Below are 19,251 nucleotides of genomic sequence, written 5' to 3'. Positions count from 1 at the left end.
TGTAGATACCGGATTAGTGAGGCCGCTGCTTTCCTGAAGGGAGAGGATTCACACCCTTAACAGTCCAGTGTCTTCTTCTATGTTATTTCATTAATAGATGTGATTATAATCATTCGTGCTATTCTTACAACTTTTTCCTCTTTTTCAAGGAGACTCAGAAAGTTTAACTGCTCGTCTCAAATACAAATCACTGCAAGTAGTGGTACCTAGGAACAAATATAAGCCCCCATCCCCCTTCCATGACTCTTTCTGCCTTTCTCTAAAAATCTGCATATCACAATGCCAGGGATCAGTCAGTCAAGAGTAATAATACTAATGATGATGATGATGACAATGATGATGACAGTGGTAGTGGTGTCGGCAGTGGTGGTGTTGGTGGTGATGATGATGGTGGAGATGGTAGTAATGGTGGTGATGATGGTGGTGATAATGGTGGTGGTGGTGGTGGTAATGATGGTAGTGGTGGTGGTGACATAGCCATTGAGGGAGAGAGAGAAAGAGAGAAGTAGCAGGAACACAATAGGTACAAAGGATTCTGCTGAGTGCTATACTAAATACTGACCGTAGATTCTGTCATTTCAATTCTCAGAACAACCCTATAAGGAAGGCATAATTTTTATTCCCATTTTATGGGTAAGAAAACTAAAGTTTGGGGAAAAGCTGGAAGCCTTTCCCTCAAGATCAGGAACACGGCAAGGATGCCCACTCTCGCCATTATTATTCAACACAGTACTAGAAGTCCTTACAACAGCAATCAGACAACAAAAAGGGATAAAACATATCCAAATTGGCAAAGAAGTCAAACTGTCTCTCTTTGCAGATGACATGATACTCTATGTGGAAAACCCAAAAGAATCCACCCCCAAACTACTAGAAGTTATAGAGCAATTCAGTAATGTGGCAGGATACAAAATCAGCGCTCAGAAATCAGTTGCATTTCTATACACGAACAATGAGACTGAAGATAGAGAAACTAGGGAATCCATTCCATTTACAATAGCACCAAAAATCATACGTTATCTCGGAATTAACTTAACCAGAGACGTAAAGGATCTATATTCTAGAAACTACAAATCACTCTTGGAAGACATTGAAGAAGATACAAAAAGATGGAAAAATATTCCATGCTCATGGATCGGAAGAATTAACATAGTTAAAATGTCTATGCTACCCAGAGCAATCTACACTTTCAATGCCATCCTGATCAAAATACCAATGACATTTTTCAAAGAACTGGAACAAAGAGCCTTAAATTTGTGTGGAACCAGAAAAGGTCCCGAATCGCCAAAGAATTGTTGAAAAGGAAAAACAAAGCTGGGGGCATCACGTTGCTGTATTTCAAGCTGTATTACAAAGCTGTAATCACAAAGACAGCATGGTACTGGCACAAAAATAGACACATAGACCAATGGAACAGAATAGAGAACCCAGAAATGGACCCTTGGCTCTTTGGGCAACTAATCTTTGATAAAGCAGGAAAAAACACCCAGTGGAAAAAAGACAGTCTCTTCAATAAACGGTGCTGGGAAAATTGGACAGCTACATGCAAAAGAATGAAACTTGACCACTCTCTCACACCACACACGAAGATAAACTCCAAATGGATGAAAAACCTCTATGTGAGACAGGAATCCATCAAAATTCTAGAGGAGAACATAAGCAGCAACCTCAACGACATCAGCCACAGCAACTTTTTCATGACACATCTCCAAAAGCAAGAGAAACAAAAGAAAAAAAATGAACTTTGGGACTTCATCAAGATAAAAATCTTCTGCACAGCCAAGGAAACAGTCAAAAAACTAAGAGGCAGCCCACGGAATGGGAGAACGTTTTGCAAATGACACTACAGATAAAAGACTGGTATCCAAGATCTACAAAGAACTTCTCAAACTCAGTACACAAGAAACAAACAAATCATAAAAGGGGAAGAAGATATGAACAGGCATTTTTCCAAGGAAGACATACAAATGGCTAAAAGACACATGAAAAAAATGTTCAAAATCATTAGCCATCAGGGAAATTCAAATCAAAACCACTCTGAGATACCACCTTATGCCAGTTAGAATGGCAAAAATTGACAAGGCAGGAAACAACAATTGTTGGAGAGGATGTGGACAAAGGGGATCCCTCCTAGATTGTTGGTGGGAATGTAAGTTGGTACAGCCACTCTGGAAAACAGTGTGGAGGTCCCTTAAAAAGCTAAAAATTGAGCTACCCTATGGTCCAGCAATTGCACTACTGGGTATTTACGCCAAAGATACAGACGTAGTGAAGAGAAGGGCCATATGCACCCCAATGTTCATAGCAGCATTGTCCACAATAGCTAAATTGTGGAAGGAGCCGAGATGCCTTTCAACAGATGACTGGATTAAGAAGATGTGGTCCATATATACAATGGAATATTACTCAGCCATCAGAAAGAATGATTTCTCAACATTTGCTGCAACACGGACGGGACTGGAGGAGATAATGCTAAGCGAAATAAGTCAAGCAGAGAAAAACAATTACCATATGGTTTCACTCATTTATGGAACATAAGAAGTAGGAAGATCGGTAGGAGAAGAAAGGGAAGAAGAAATGGGGGGGCGGTAAACAGAAGGGGGAATGAACCACGAGAGACTATGGACTCTGGGAAACAAACTGAGGGCTTCAGGGGGGAGGGGGATGGGGGAATGGGATAGGCTGGTGATGGGTATTAAGGAGGGCATGTATTGCATGGTGCGCTGGGTGTTATATGTGAGTAATGAATCATGGAACTTTACATCAAAAACTAGGGATGTACTGTATGGTGACTGACATAATATAATAAAAAAATATTATTATAAAAAAAGAAAACTAAAGTTCAGTCGAGGTATAATTTTCTCAGTTTCTCAGACAGTACAAAGAATCTGACTCCAAAAGTAGAAATCTTCTCCATTTTTCTCTATTGTGTATGTCTTTTTGTATTTTCTATTATTACATAAGAATTTTTTAAATCTGAAGGATGTGGAGAGGCAAATTTTAAATTGATGTTGATGAGAAGACTGTCCCCTTTCAGTCACTGGAGCCTTCCCATGACAGATCTTCCCTTCCTTCTCAGCACCTTGGGTGGCCCCCTGTCCTTTACACCTAAAACAGGACATGGGTTTTTATTTGACAAAATCATCAACTGAATACCAGTAATATCAAAGGTCAAATAGCACCCTGGACCACTCCCTTCTCAGCTTTTAAACCCAAACAGAAAACCATCCTCAGTATAAGAAGCCCTGTTGGTGGTATTTCAAGTAACCAAGAGCTTGAATTGTTTTGCATTCTGGTCAAGGTGAGCCCTGACCTAAAGGAGAGGCAGGGAGGTAGAAGCCCTAAAATGGGATTTGAAAGAATGGACTCTGGAGCCACGTTTTTGATCTTGTCATGCCTCAATTTTCTCATTTGTAAAATGGGAATAAAAATAGTACCTAACTGTCAGGTTGTTTATGACTTAATCCTGGTGAAGTTCATAGAACCATGCCTGGCACATAAGATGTACTCAACGTGATAGCTACTGCTATTATTACAGTGGCATGGCTGACCTACTCAGCCACATGGCTTTGGCTCATAACCCCATGCATTAAAGGAGACAAAACTGAGGTGAACAAATTGGGTTCAACAATTAAAAGATTAAATAAGAATGAAGTTGGCCCTTTGAGCCATTTCCTGTTTCTTATTCAGGCCACAGATGCCACCTTGCAGCCCTGCACATCTTGAGATCAAATAAACACTAACTGCGAGATAACTGGGACCTCAATTTATTTTTCTCTACAGAACAAAGGTAAAGATTGGTGAGAATTGGAAAGGAAAAAAGTTAAAGATTTTGCTAAAAGCCTTCCTGCAAAGCTGGTCTTGTGGATATTAAGTTCTACATGGACAGCACATCTTTATGGAGCTCTTGCTCTACTGCTGCATATGCCCGCCACCTCTTGCCATCCCCCTCCTTGGCGGGGTTCCTGTCCAGGCTTATCCCTGCTCCAACATTTTTCCCCTTGTTGTATAATGATCTGTTTATGGTCTGTCTCCTGAATTAGTCTGCAAACTCTAGATGAACACCTCACTTTTTTGACACCTAGCACCAGGACTTGTATATAGGAAGCTCTCATCCAACCAAAGGTTCATTCATTAAAATGTTACACCACACATACTAAATATAAGTTTGTAATTTTCTTTATTTTTTTTTTTAATTTTATACCAAGGCATTAACTTCTTTGAAAAACATGTTTAATTATTATTTAATTTTATTTAGGTCACTATTAAAGACCTACTTTGTTCAGCCCATTCCTCCTAGAACTGGGGGACAATTAGTAAAATGCAACAATCATAGCTAATGTTTATTGAGTGATTACCACAAGCCAGACACTCTGCTAAGCATTTTTTATGAATGAACTCCTTAATATTTTAAGCCTCACTCTACTCTTATGAGACAGGTAACATATTGTAGCTGAGGGAAATGAGCTGACAAGTTGCTCCAACCCAGATGGGGTAGAGTCAAGATTTAAATCCAGCTGATGCGTCTCTGGAGCTCATTTTTTAATCCACTCTTCCTATGGAAAAAAAAAAATCTTCTTCCCCCAAACCTATGCAGTGCCCCCAGGGGATAAAAGCTAGAATATATAATAGAGGTGCTTGGAAACAACTGAATAAGAATAATGTAAGTAAATAAGTGATACTTCCAACATTGCCTAGTGACTCTGAGGATGGGAACCTGAGGCAGACATAAGTCCGCTCTCATTTCCTGGAGGTATGGTCATCACCCGATGGCCCTGGAGGGGAAAACCAGAAGCCTTGTGCCAGCCTTAGCTCCAGCTAAGGCCTTTCTCCCACCTGTCTGACGAATATCTTCACTCATCATTTACTCCCTTTGTGGTTCAAGACAAAGCTATAGAGTCACTTAGCCCTTCAGCGGGTTTTTATCAATCCAGGCCTTGTGTTAGGCCCTGAGAATACACAGATGAATGAAACCCAATGAGCTCACAGTGTACTTTCAAGACTGACAAAGAAGGAACATGCTAAGTGGAGTAAAGTGCTGTCAGTTCAAGAGAACTTCTACCAAGTACTTCTAGAAGATGAGAAACTTTCTGAGTAGAGGCTCCTATATAATGTTTTCCCTTCCTCGAACCTCATGTCTGTGTCCTCAGCTCTGACCCCATGTTGGGCATGAGACAGATCCCCGGGACCATTTATGGACAAAGAAGTCACTTAGCCTTTCTGACCTTCCGTGCATACATCTATAAAATGGGAAATATTAACTGCATGACATATTGTTAAACATTTTTGGAAATAAGGCAACTCTAGGAAAAAAGGATGTACATAAAATTTCAAGGACTTCCTGAATGTCTTATGTTTCAAATCATGGAGAAAAATAATTCTATTTTCTCTGAGTCCTAACATTCTTGGGTGTTGAGGCAGTCTTCCAAAACAGAATAGGGAGTTGTACTAAGGAAGAGAGAGGTAGGTTGATCTTGGATTCTGACTCTTACAATCTGTGTAACACTGGGTGTGCTACTAAGTCTCTCTAGGGACACCTTCCTCATCTGCACATTGGACTAGGAGTTGAACAATGAAAATCATAGTGCAGTATCTTGAGGATCATCAATAGGATTGTTTGAAAACAAAATAAATAATAAATGTAAGGCATTTAATACAGTGTCTAATCAGAATAGACACTCAGTAATTTAGTCTGTTATATTTTATATTATATAAATGTATAAATTTAATTACTAGTAGTTTTAATTTTACCATCTCTGTGGATCTGAGGATTCCATCTTCAAGTTCTTATCATATTCGGTAATATTCCTTTTTTTTGATGCTATTCTTGAAATGATACTGCTGAATATCACAACTCAAGTCTCTCTCTCTATTTCTCCCCCATATACATATGTATATCAGATATATATACCCATATATATGCATATATATATATATATCATATAACAAATACATATACATATATATGAAATATGTGTATCTCATTCACTTCGGCCATGGGCTTGAAGACTAGAAATATACCACTCCAGAATATGCTACTTTAAAATTAGGATGATTTTGAGCTGAAGGCAATTGAGAAGCAGAGGCACAGAGAGCTCCTTGCTCTCCCCATTTGTTTGAAGTAGGACATAAATATACAAAGATGTCTCTCCTCCACTCTCTACCAGGAGGACAAAAGTTAATTGCCTGGAGACAACTTTATTTTTTTTTAAAGATTTTATTTACTTATTTGAGAGAGAGAGAAAGAGAGAGAGCATAAGCAGGGGAAGCGGCAGAAAGAGAGGGAGAAGGAGGCTGCTTGCTGAGCAGGGAGCCAGATGTGGGGCTTGCTCCCAGGACCATGGGATCATGACCTGAGCCATAGGCAAATGTTTAACCAACTGAGCCACCCAGGCACCCCTGGAGACAACTTTAGACCCTATCAGTCTAGAGATAGCACCAGAGAAATCTGCATAACAAACTTAATTAACTAGCCTTCATCACTACTCTCAGAAACCTAAAACTGTTTTCCTTTGTCTATTATTTATCTATAAATTTATTATTCTCTATTGAACATGCTATATAATAAGCTGTAGTTCTAAGCCACCTCTTTGAGTTACTCATTTTTCCCTGCACATCTCCCATGTACACACAACGTGTGCAGGTTAGTAAACTTCTGTTTGTTCTTCTCTTGTTATTTTGTCTTTTATTACAGGGATCCCAGCCAAGAACTGAGAAGTTAAGAGAGACATTGTTTTTCTTCCTTTACAGAATTTAGGGAGAGCTAGCTTCCCCCCCCCCACACACCCCGCCCTGTGTAAAGGTGGGCCCTGGCAAAAACCACTCTGCAACCTTTACTTCCATGGCCAGAGACATTGGTAAGAGGTGTTCAGGTAACTTGCACATCAGTAGTTTCACCCATCAACTAAAATGTAGCTCTCCCTTGAAGGGGAGCTAGCTTTGGATGGAAGAAGATATTCAGAAGTCAGTGCAGGGAGAGAAACAAATTGAATCCAGATAACATTATGAAACTTATGATTCCAACCAGAAATAGTGTCTCACCAATTCTAGACTTAGTCACATGTCCCAGTACCAGTGAATCCCCATCCTTGTGTCTGCCCGTTCAGATCAAGTTTTCTTTTAATTGCAGCCAAATACATCTGATTGGTATATGGGTGTCATGAATCCCATTTTGCATAAGTAAGCACTGAAGGGGTGAAGAACATGCTCACAATTAAACTTAGAGGAATGGACATTTTAATCCACTTGGGGTTCTAAGCAATAGGCTCTTTCCGCTACACCACACTGACTCTCAACACCCATTCCCCTCTGCTCCCCCTCACCCACTCCAAAATATATTTCCATCCTCATAGCCATTGTGAGATAATTGTGAAAAGAGCTCATTTTTTCACTCAATCTGATTCGAAACAGACTTGACACTGTGAAATGTCTTGTTTCTCATAGAATATGGACTAATCTCAAGGCTACATAATTCACACATCTTAGCTGGAAGTGACCCAGAAGGAAATGGATTGAAAATTTCATGGAGACTTCTTGTTCCCTGTCGAACAATATGGATATATCAACTTTGGAAGCTTCTGCTTAGATAGTTACAGAGGAATACTCCTTGGGGATGGAAGAGAAATCTATTCTGAGCCACTTCATGTGCTTAAAGGGCATTTCTTTTATAGGTAGCTGATCTGTAGAAGTATCTTGTTATGAACCCCTTAGGGTGAAAATTTTATCTACAGAAAAGGCATAGGATGAGTGTAGCTGTTAATAAAAAATGCAAGACCCTTCCAATTTTTAAAAAATAATATTAATAAAATACAATTTTGAAAAGTATGAAGTCTTGCTCTTCAACCTGGTGAAAAAGTGTATGGCAAATAATTACATTGACAGATTTTTAAATTTTCATCAAATGAAATACCACCTGCATTTAAAACATTTTTGTATAACCCGAAGGACAAAATACAGTACCAGAAAGTACAAACAAATTGGACATTGAAATGTAATTAACACTAAATCATTGCTCATTACCTTGTGATAATATGCCATGACATTTGCTGCTACTTTAATGAATCAAAAGGCCTTAGGGCCTGATTTTTATTAAATTTACATTGAGGTTATTATATCCATATTATGCAATGGTTGGCACTCAACCCCACATTTTCAGAGCCTGGCTAAGTTAGATAGGAGAGATCTTATTTCACACTAAAGCCACAAGAGCTTCCTCCCATTAATAGTCTAAATCTTCAGAGTAAAAAGAGGTTAAAGCTACCAATTAAAGAGATCTCTTTCCTTGTATGTATTGTTCTATAACTGCAAAAGAAACACTTAACTGATTGGTGATTTGCAGGGGGTTGGTGCAAACACCCCAGTCATCTCACCTAGCTACTGCTTTTGTTTCTTTTTCTGGAGCGCTCAAATTCCCAAGCTCCTGTTGCCAAGACATTACTTATGCTTTTAAGGGTATTTCATGCAGTTGCATCATTATCATAGTATAGGTCAATTGCTTCCATCAAACTATAGAAAACATCCATTTAGACACTGATAAATGAGACATCTAATGACAAGCTCAACTTATCATGGTCATGGGCATAACAAGGGCACGATGGTGGGATCAGTCCGTCCATGTAGAAGAAACAAGGCAGGCAGGGACACTGAGTGCAGAAAATCGGAAAACCAGCAAAAGCAACCAAAAGTAGATGTTTTTATTATTGCCGCGCACCAGCAATTCTAAACAGTATCAGTGAAAAAACATTCCTCCACCAAAAAAAGCCTTTTGTTGGTCTAAGTTCTAACAAATGCTGATGTCAGTATGAATTTTTAATAATGTATATGTAAGCCTCAAATAGCATATTTTATTACTTACCACTTAATAAATATTTTATTCAAGACGGAAGTTAGTACAGACAACTCCAGATGTACCTTTGGCTCCTGAACATGCAGACTCAAATACATGGGCTTAGTTTTAAAAGTAAGAATTGAACTTCTGATTTCTCATTTTTACAGTTACTGTGCTATCCTTGTTTAACTCAAAGCTACTGTCAAAACACATGAATACACATTATCACAGGGCTTGTGGACACAGATTGCACCTGAAGAGAGCTCACACAACTCCAAACCTTTAGGAACTCCAAAAGATTTTACCAAATAGAATAGTAATCTGTGATGAAATTTCTGGTGAAAATATTTTAGTAAATTTTTTTTATTGATTGCAGAGATATTTAAAAGTTGCTAGAATTAATCCTGAAAAAAAAATAAGTGGAAAGAATCACAATTCCTGGAATTTATTATAAAATAAAATATTTTTATGAATATCTACCATACTTATCTTTATGTTTTAAACCTTTCCTAAAAGTTACATGACTGTTGCTTAATGTGAAAAAAAATTATTTTAAATTTAAAATTGGTAAAAGTGTCCTTTGATCGATATAAGATAGGTGGGAAAATCTGATTATACTCTGCTTTGAACGTACACATGTGAAGACAATTGATTTCGATGAAGTCATCCACAAATTTGCAGAAGTAAAGTTGAAGGAACAGAAATTTTAATATGACTGTTACTGGAACAAACCAATATACAGGTATGTTTTTGCCCTTTTCATTTTTTTAAAAAAAGGACTAATGTAATTAGAAAATATTCATGTCTTTTCTTTTTTGTACAGGAATTTTTTAAATAGGCTTGGTCACATATGTTCATTAGGACATTTTGCCATCTGCATTTCTATTATTCTTCATTTAACTTTATGATCATTACTGAATAAAACTTGTATATAGGCGACGGGATGTGAGAAAATGATCCATATTATGGCTTCAAATTCTTTATCTACACCACTGCTTATGGTGAAGTGGTTGAAAAACAATGGGATTCTGATTGGGTAGTCACACACTCCTAATGGTGGGAAATAAACCAGGAAGTTACTTTTGGAGCAAAAGTACAACAAAAAAGTAGTCCCCAAATATGACTAGAATGCATAATAATAACACAGTAAGCTTTCCATGGAAATTGTAGTGAAAAAGTTCTGGGGTGTGGAAGCTTAACATCACAGGTAAGCAGTACCCGTGGGCAGATAAAGGACACTGTAATAGATATCTATGGGAATTTGAGGAATGCACTATTTTGAAGAGAGAACGATTAAATACTGATAGGCAATAATAAAACAAAAAGCATTAGAGGGAACTAGAAATTATCATGGCTAATTTTACAGATTTCCAGAGGCATTAATTCGATAGTATCAACATGTACTAGCTGTTAGTGGCAAAGATAAGACTCGAACTTCTGTTGGCATTATGTCAAATTCATAAATGAGGGCACTTACAGCTTATTTCAAGTCGGATGAAGTCTTTAATGCCAAGGTTTTCTAGGAAAACTCCCGATAAAGCCGTGGTTTTAAAAAAGAAGGAAATATCAGCACTGAACTCCGCATGGAAGGTAGGAAAGTGGAGGTAAGAGGCTTCTGTATAAAACGATACTGCATTCCAGAAGTGCCCTGCAAATGAAAAAATCCTTAAGCATGGTTTATTGTTTTGGAATGGGATGTAGAAAAGCATTGGGCATATGAATAATTTTCAAGACTGAGGGACACTGCAGGGAAAAGGGATAAGGGAATAAAAAACTCCTGTGCTTATGTAATGAAGAGAAAAAGCTTCTTTCAGTCTAGTACTCACGGTCTCCATAGCAACGCAAGGGACCAATTCTCCAAGCAGCTTCTGAGTTTGATCTGTTGGTATCAGTGATAACTATCTGAGTGACAGGCAAGTGGTCTTTGAAGGAAAGAAAGCCAGTATCATTTGTCCTGCAAAACATAAATTTAAGAAAAGAGAGGAGAAAATGTGGATAATGTAGGGACTCTTTTACCAAGACTCCTCTTTTCAAAGGTGGGTTGGGTGGTTGCAGCAGCAGGGTGAGGCCAGGAAGGGGAAACCAGAAGGCTTTTCATCTCATAAGCATATGCAAAAGACTGGAATGTCAATTACAAAACCCCTGGCCAACTTCCAAAAACCGGTGGCATTTACATTTTCCCTAAGTCTTTCCGGAAACACAGGTAATTTACAGAGCTTGATGTTGCTTGTTGTAGCTGACAACACCCCACCTGCCCCCTACCCCCTGCCTTGTTGAGGTAACATTAAACATCAGCTCTCTTTCCACAGAGATTGGCTATCTCAGTAACTAACTTGAAATGGGCACCACAAATCCCACTTGAAATCACTCCCAGGACTTGTTCCAGCCACCTGCCTACAGGTTTTAATCAGCTTGGGATGTTTTTTATCACCTTTTAACTCTAGGTAAAAACAAGTCTTTAGAGTTACCTGTTTGTTGTTTTTCATTTTGCTCTCTGTTTTAAAGATCTTGGGAGTTAAAAGTCTTTATCTTTGTTAATTATGCAAATAGATATCTAGTCACCCTTCGCAAAAAAAGCAAAAAAAAAAAAAACCTTAAAAATAAATAGGGTGAAGCTATTGTCTTTCCCTTTTTTAAAGCTGTGTTTTTGGACTCATGGTAAGGACATACCATTTAACTGAGAGAAGAAAAATGCAGAGAAGAAACCTGCGCTGAATGAATAACTATTCTGAGCTAGAAATATACTAGGGGATAAGTATAGTTTTCCCACACAACAGGCTTGTGCAGTGGGTACCATTATTTTCATTCACAGATGGGGAAACTGAGTCTAAGATATATATCAGACAACTTGTCTAAGTTGGCAGGGCACAAAAGGCAGGGCCTTGATCACATCCATGGTATCTACCCCATGTCTAAATTTAACAAGCATGGCATAAATAGCCATGTCTAAATTTAACAAGTATATACATATATATATATATATATATAACCTATGCTTTGAAGATCCCTCTATATTATGTGCTAACATTTCATTCCAATGTGGTAATTTGAAACTCATGACTAATAGAAGATTGAAATTTCCCAAAGAAGGCAGGGGTGTGGTGGGGAATACAAAACACGTTATATTAGAGCAAGTTTTGAAATAGTAACCAAAATTCTTCAAAAGCCTTTGTAAGTGTGCAAGGTGAACTTTGCATTGTTGTCTTGCTCCATTTAACTCATTCAAACATCAGGTGGCCTGCTAGAAAAGATGATGGGATATTTTCATTTCCATGCTCCATCCATCAGGTGTGCTACCAATTTTAAATGAGAAGCTGAACTGAGTCATATAAGGTAGTCTGAAAACTGCACAGAGTGGGCTGGACTCCCCACCCTCCACAGCCTTAGTTAAGGACAGGACAGATCACCTTGCCGGTGCATGGGAATTGGGAGACAGAGCACAGTGGGCCAATATTCAGGGCCAAGTATATGATGTAGCAATTTGATAATAAGAGCACAAAGGAGCGGATTCATATTGGTTTTCTCTCTGTAGTCACAAAAAACCTACAAAATACTCAATGCACCCTCAAAATCAATGTTACATTTCATTTTCATTTACATATTGATGAGGCTGTGGAATATAGGTGAGGTTCAGTGGGGTGGAGTCCAGAGCCGACGACCAAGAAAGAATTCTTGAGGCGTCTTTGGTGCAAAATTAGTGGTTTATTAAAGCACGGGGACAGGACCCATGGGCAGAAAGAGCTGCTGCACCGGGGTTGTGAGAGGTGGCTGTTATTTACCAAATTAAGGTTGCTTTTCCCTCTAGCAAGGGGTTAACATTAAAATGGTTGGGAACTTCTTGGAGGCTGCAGATTATAAGGACATTTAATTGTATCTACATTCCCTTCCGGAAGCTAGGTTATTGGCAAAAATGCTTCGTTCTTGTAAACTGCTAAGACATTTGTGAACTGAGGGAGACTTAAGTCTTGCAGGATTGTGGTCTCTATAGGTTAACTATTTCTTTATCCTTTAGGACAGCCAGGAGTGCCTGAGGAATGTCACATACAGCCCATGGTGGGGGGGGGGGTTGCTGGGTGTCAGTTTCTGCTTTGTCCTTAGCTTGCCTTCTTTCCCCTCATCACATATCATTTACAGCTCTGAGTTTAGAGACCAAGAAAATAATATCCCAAATTCTTAACTGGGGAAGCATGGCAGGAGTAGTGCGATGCGATGCTTTAAGGACATAGCTTCAGAAGCACATAGATTTGTTCTGGAATCCCAAGTCCCCAGTCCCTAGCTGTGTAAGGGTGGGCATATCATTTTATTTCTGAGATTCCCCAGCATCCTCAATTTTAAAATAGAGATAAAGTCTATACCACAGAGTTATTGAGAGAATTAAATGCGATCATATAGTCACTTAGCATGGTGCCTGATCTATGGTAAATGCTCAAAAATGGCAGTGGCAACATTCATTTTAGTTCTTATCTTTGTCCCTGAAACCTCTGTAGCCTTAGGCAAGTCAATCCATCTTTTTATGCCTCCAGCTATAATTCTATATTGGAGATCTCATACTATGCAGAACACTGTAGAAAATTAAATGTTAATATTTGGGATCCAACTCATGAGATTTAGAGAAAAACATATCAGTTCATTTGGTTATAAATAAATGAAATAATCACCTACATACATACCCTTCAGGTCAAGTAACCAAAAAGATAAAGAAATGCACTACCCATTTTCTATTATTTGAGTACCTGTATTTAGAGGCCATTCAAAGGATTAGGAATAAGACTTTTGTTTCTGTTTGAAAGAACATCTATGAATGTTACAAAGAATGTACAAAGACACAGAATAAAATTTGAGTCTTCATATTTCAATATCTTTTCAAGCAGAGAATTCAAAGCAAATTCCAAGTAGTCAAAGTTGAATAAAGACAAACCCATATGTAACCCTGAAGAAACTATATTGCTCTAAGGTTTTGTTTCTCTCCATTTTTATTCTCAAGGTGAAAATGGTAGATTCTGAAGTCTCTGCATCAGTGCTAACTACTGTCTCCCTTACCCACTATGGCACCTTGTCTGCATCAATTTGATGTCCTGTGTCAAAGTGTTGGGATATACAAATAGCACTCTAAGAATAAAAATCTCTTCCAAGTAACAGAGAAAAAATTTTCAGATTTAGTTTGATAATGCAAGGCACAATACCAAAAATATTTTTTTGATACAAACTCAAATTCCTACAGGGGCCAGATGAGTTATAAAAACAAGTGAAGCCAGCTTTGGTTTGGATAATAAATGGAACCTGATGGGGTGCCTGGGTGGCTCAGCCGTTAAGCTTCTGCCTTCATCTTAGGTCATGATCCCAGAGTCCTCATGACCGGAGCTGAAGGCAGAAGCCTGCTTCTCCCTCTCCCACTCCCCCTGCTTGTGTTCCCTCTCTCGCTGTCTCTCTCTGTCAAATAAATAAATAAAATCTTTAAAATAAATAAATAAGTAAATAAATGGAACCTGACATATACCTTCATTGTCAGAGGGAGAGACATGGGAGGGGGGAGAAAGAGAGAAACAGACGGAAGAAAACTGGTAGAAAATACTTGTTTTGGCTAAAGGAAACTGATATCCATTAGTAACAAGCAATTATGCTTTTCATGAATGTCAAACAAGTGGGTCAGACTGGAATATTAATGTAAAACTTCTCAAATTTTAAATCTTGACAATGGATTTAAAATTCTGAAAAAAAAAAGAATAATGGGAACCAACACTGCACTGGCCAATAAAATGCAAGTGAGGGTGGGGGTTGTGTTTGGCTTATGGACAACCTAGGCATCAAGGATCCTTTGCCTATTTATTCATTCTCTTCAGGTCACAGTGAGAATAAAATTGGATTTAATTCAGTTTGTGAGTGACAGGTATGATTCAAACATTTCAAAACATCAATGGGTAGAATATTTGGGGGGTGGTGGATTTTAATGTACAAGATGATACACAGATACAAATTAGGGTGGTACCTATTGATAAGCAGGGAGTCTACCGCTGCACATTTCTTTCTGCACATTAACTTGTTTTCCTTTCTCTTTTGTTTGAACTTGCCTTCTCAAGGGCAGACACTTTATAGACTTTGTCTTCCTTTGGAACGATATACAAGATTCTTCCTGAGGCTACAGGGTACTTACATACTTTATAAGTACAGAAATGGTTGTGTTGTAGTGAAAAAGTATTGCCCTTTGGACCAGACTATTATGGGTTGAATCCATGTGACTGTTTACACTAGATTATAAAATGTCAGTGAGGTCACTCTAGGCTTTAGTTTCTCTATCTCTAAAATGGGGATAATAATGCCAATTTGATATTGTATAAATCAAAGGAGATAATGGATATAAAACTATTAACACACTGACTAATACAAAATAGGGATTCAATAAATAGTTACTGAAATTCCCTGTAAAGTATGAAATAAAAATGTGAAATACAAAGAATTTTTAAAGGAAAGTAAGAAAGGGAGCCTCACTGTTGGCATGAATGAGCAGAGGCTAGGCAGAGACTGCCGCTCATGGAGGCTCCAAAGGTAAAAGGCACACACACGAGTTAATGGAAAAACATGTCAGAAGCAATGTGGTCTCCTCTTTCTTTATGTACATCTTGGGATTTTACCAGGTTCACGATTGCAGAGCAAAACAGGGGCAGCTGATTTCTTTAGTGAATCATTGGGGTAAAATGTGGTGAAAAGTCACATGATCACTTTTTTTTTCATAAACCAATCAATTTTGGTTAACTTCTGCCCTGTAAGTTTCTTTTAGCAGAGTTGTTTGGGTAACTGAGCCTATTAAGAGAGATTTTTGTTTCCATATTCTATGTTTATTTCTTTTAGTCATTTAAAAGAAAGAAACAAAACAAAATGAAACAAAACAAAACGAAATACATTATGCAGAAGGTAGGAAAACCTAGCAAATCATGCAAAAACTGAAGACCTAGCCCCATGTGAAGCCCCTGTGTGACTGTGAGTGGATGAGCCTCAAGACCCCCTGCACAGCCTTCCCTGAGTGGGTGACATGACGTCCTCCACTCCCTGTAGCTGTAAGGGAGGAACGACCAGCAAGATGCCCACAAGCAAGTCTGCAAGTCTGAGGTACTGTATTGATGCTTGCCAGTAATTCTACCCTAACTTTGGTTAAGGCAATCATTTCCCCTTTGTCTTCCTTCTCAAGACTTCCTGATAAAAAAAACCTAGAGGATTAGATTAAAGGTTGGTTGTCACTTGATTGCCAAAAAAAGCAAATGCAAGCATCCACTGCGGTCACATAGACAAGTGCACACCAGGAGGTCATATCCATTCTTCTCTGCCCTAAACTGACCAGATCATGTCTGGAGTCTTGTTTTCCATTCCCAGCATAAGAGACCAGCATAAGAAAAGTGAAGGGCAAAACAAGACAATTTTGCAAATATTTAAATATTTTGGAAGCTACAGTTCTTCTGTAAATACTCTAGAAACTTGAATTCATAGTGCTCTTCTCAAATAGATGTGAGAAAAACAAAATCAGGCCTTGGTATATGAATACAGCCAAAGGCCACCCAATATTACTTTATTATTCAGAAATTATCATGACCCTCAAGTTTTATGAGTATAAAGCTAATTTAAAAAAATGATACCACAGATGAAGATTTTTGGAGGTGTGATTTGATTAACCCACTCTGGATATTAATGAAAGTAGCATTCAGTAGGGCCAGAAAAGTTCTTACCAGAACTGTCTGCACTCTCCCTCTTATCTCCCGCTCCTTTTCTCCCTTGCCTCTTCAACTCCCACAATCAGCCTTCTCTCCTTTCAGGCCAAGCAAGTCCTCTGTAATTGCTAATTTCCATGGAAGCTGTCAGCCCCTAACTCATTCCACTCTGTGGCAGCATTTCAGTGTTGCCTTCCTCCCTGTCACACACACAATGAACACGGCTGCTGACTGACCACCTCTCTTGGAGGTCAACAGTCACCTCCAAGGAATATGCTACAACCCGACCCCCTGCCCCACTCGTTGCTGCTCCAAGGATCTGCTCCCCTGCTTGTATGTGTTACTCAGTTCTGTGAAGGATGAGGCCCCCTGCTCCCAGTGGCGGAGGCCATACATACACACGTCCTCCCTTCCTCTTTTCCTCACTCCTCCCTCATTCTCAATCCACAGCTTCCACCAAGCTCACCTGCTTTATGTCATTCCATCCAGCTGCCTTGTTCTCACCCTCCTGGCCTCACTTCTATCTTGAGGGAGCTCCAGGGTCTCTGCCTGGTCCTTGGCGATGGCTACCTACACTGGCTTCCTGCTACCAGTCTCGCTACTATCTTCCTACTCTGCTTCTCCTCCATAAGACTCCCAGTTTCATACTCTATTGCTTAAATGTGATGATTCATGATTCATATTCTATTGCTTAAAACCTTGTTATGATAAGAGGTCTCTGTCTCTTCCAGGTATGGTTCAAATTCAAAATATTTAACATAGTAGAGTGGACAATAACATGCTTATTAAAATCACAGTTGCCTTTCACAAAGAGTTCTTTCTAAAAAAAATGATACAGGGGTTAGAGGTATTCCTCGAGTTTAGGGCTCTATTCTTAGAACCTACTGCTGACTCTGTGGCTCAGCTGAATGCCTCCTATCACTGAATGTGAGCGTGGGAGCTGCCTCTTGCCTTTCCATGGCCATGTGAGCATAAAAATAGATTTTTACACATGATCTCATTTAATCCCCAGAACATCCCAGTGACAACGTTGTAATCAGCACCTGCCTTGTGGAGGAGAGGAAACAGAACTTTATAGAAGTGACTAACCCTCCCAGGGTGCATCATTTGCAAGTGGAGGGGCCAGGATTTGAACAGCACACCTTTGCTGTAAACATGGTGCTCCTCTGGTCTCCTGGTCTCACTCCTACAGAGAGCAGCTCTCTTGCATGGGGACGCTGCTCCTTCCCACAGTCAGTCTACATCTTCTCCAGGCAGTGCTGGAATAACAGCACCAGCCCTGAGTCCTTGAGCTGCCCTCACGGGTCTCGGGCTGACAATCCCCATTCCGTTCACACAGGCTTTCTCCACACAAGATACAATTCAATCGACTAGGTTTCAGTTTACTAATTTGCAGTCATTTTCCAGCCCTGCATTCCCTGAGATTACATGTGGGTCACCTTGACAGGAGTTCTGGGAGCCCACAAACTCTTCAGTTACACATTTACAAGCAATCTCTTGGTTTATTTCTATTGTGGGCAGACCCATCCATTACATGTGATTTTCACTAGTGAACTTTCAGAGGGCAGCCCTGTTTTGGGAAGAGGGCCTTCCTTGTTCTTTCCTCATTTCACCTAGGGTTTCATAGCTGAATGATACCTTTGATTGTTCTGTCTGCTATTTAATTCTACATACATGGATATATGTATTTTTTTCTTAGAAATTAGTTTAACTTCTATAAATCAACGTTGACTCTTACCTTTTATTTAAGATACTGTAAAAATAGGGAAAATAATAAATATGATGACGAACAAATTTTTGAGAACCAAATTCATGGCACATCTGCTCGATGCACAAATTACTGCTAACTCAGCCAATACTTCCCAACTCCCCAAAGATACTTTTTCTTTCTTTTCTTTCTTCTTCTTTCTCATTTTATTTTTCTTTCTTTCTTTCTCTTTTTTTAAATAAAATAGGAACCTGAAGCCCAGAGAGGCTAAATGATTTAGGCTGTATAGTTAATAAGTGACAAATCCGGGATTTGATCATCTCATTACATAATAAAGTATTACTTAGAGATAAATTACATTTTATATCCAGAAAATGAGAGTGTTGCCAGAAAAAGTAGCTACAATTGTGTACATTCTAAATGTATTTTGCATATTAGTTCATGATATTTTCACTGAAAATCTATAAGGCAGATTTGCAAAAGAGATAGAACTATTTCCTCTCTTCCTCCTTCCCTCCCCTCTTACTTTTCTTCTCCTCCTCCTTCTTATCCTTAATGATGAAGACTCTACACCTTGGAAAAAAGTGCAGAGATGCTGGGATTCATCTGCAGTTAGCCAAGAGTGTCCCCCTGGACCTCAGGCATGGCAGAAATGACACCGGGGGTCCATCCCAGCTGTTTATGCTTGGCTAAGGGTTCCAGCAAGTTCTGAGCAAAAAAACGGTTATAACTGATGTCTTCCTGTGTGGCCCTGTTTTGACTCTGGTGACTTCTGCACATTCCTCCTCAGGTAGAGAGGCTCATTTCCCCCACAGAGTCAGGGTGTCCAGTCCTGACCTGATCCCTTTGTGGTCTATGTAAAAACCTAAGTCCATTCAACAATTTGGCCACATCTATCAAAACACAAATGGATAATTTAACAATTTTAAGCTGGGGATCTTTGCAATAGAAGTAATAATTTTCAAAGTGGAAAAGGGTATAAATCAAGACTGAAAAACGTTCATTGTAGCTTTTTTTCT

General features: G+C 39.0%; 1 protein-coding gene across 2 annotated transcripts in view; it reads right to left on the bottom strand.

Moving 5' to 3' along the window:
• CNTNAP5 (contactin associated protein family member 5) overlaps window positions 1–19,251 on the bottom strand; it is a 772,957-nt gene that overhangs the window by 122,830 nt on the left and 630,876 nt on the right. For both annotated transcript variants that reach the window (XM_040619104.1, XM_008686098.2), the window contains exons 15-16: window positions 10,654–10,781; window positions 10,305–10,475 (exon numbers count right to left, since the gene is read on the bottom strand). In XM_040619104.1, coding sequence (XP_040475038.1) covers window positions 10,305–10,475; window positions 10,654–10,781 — 299 coding nt within the window. The remainder of the gene's footprint in view (window positions 1–10,304; window positions 10,476–10,653; window positions 10,782–19,251) is intronic.

This window comes from Ursus maritimus, unplaced genomic scaffold, assembly GCF_017311325.1.
Source record: "Ursus maritimus isolate PB19 unplaced genomic scaffold, ASM1731132v1 scaffold_1, whole genome shotgun sequence".
Taxonomy (NCBI): Eukaryota; Metazoa; Chordata; class Mammalia; order Carnivora; family Ursidae; genus Ursus; species Ursus maritimus.
The sequence above is the reverse complement of the archived record's forward strand: the minus strand, read 5'-3'. Positions and strand labels throughout refer to the sequence as shown.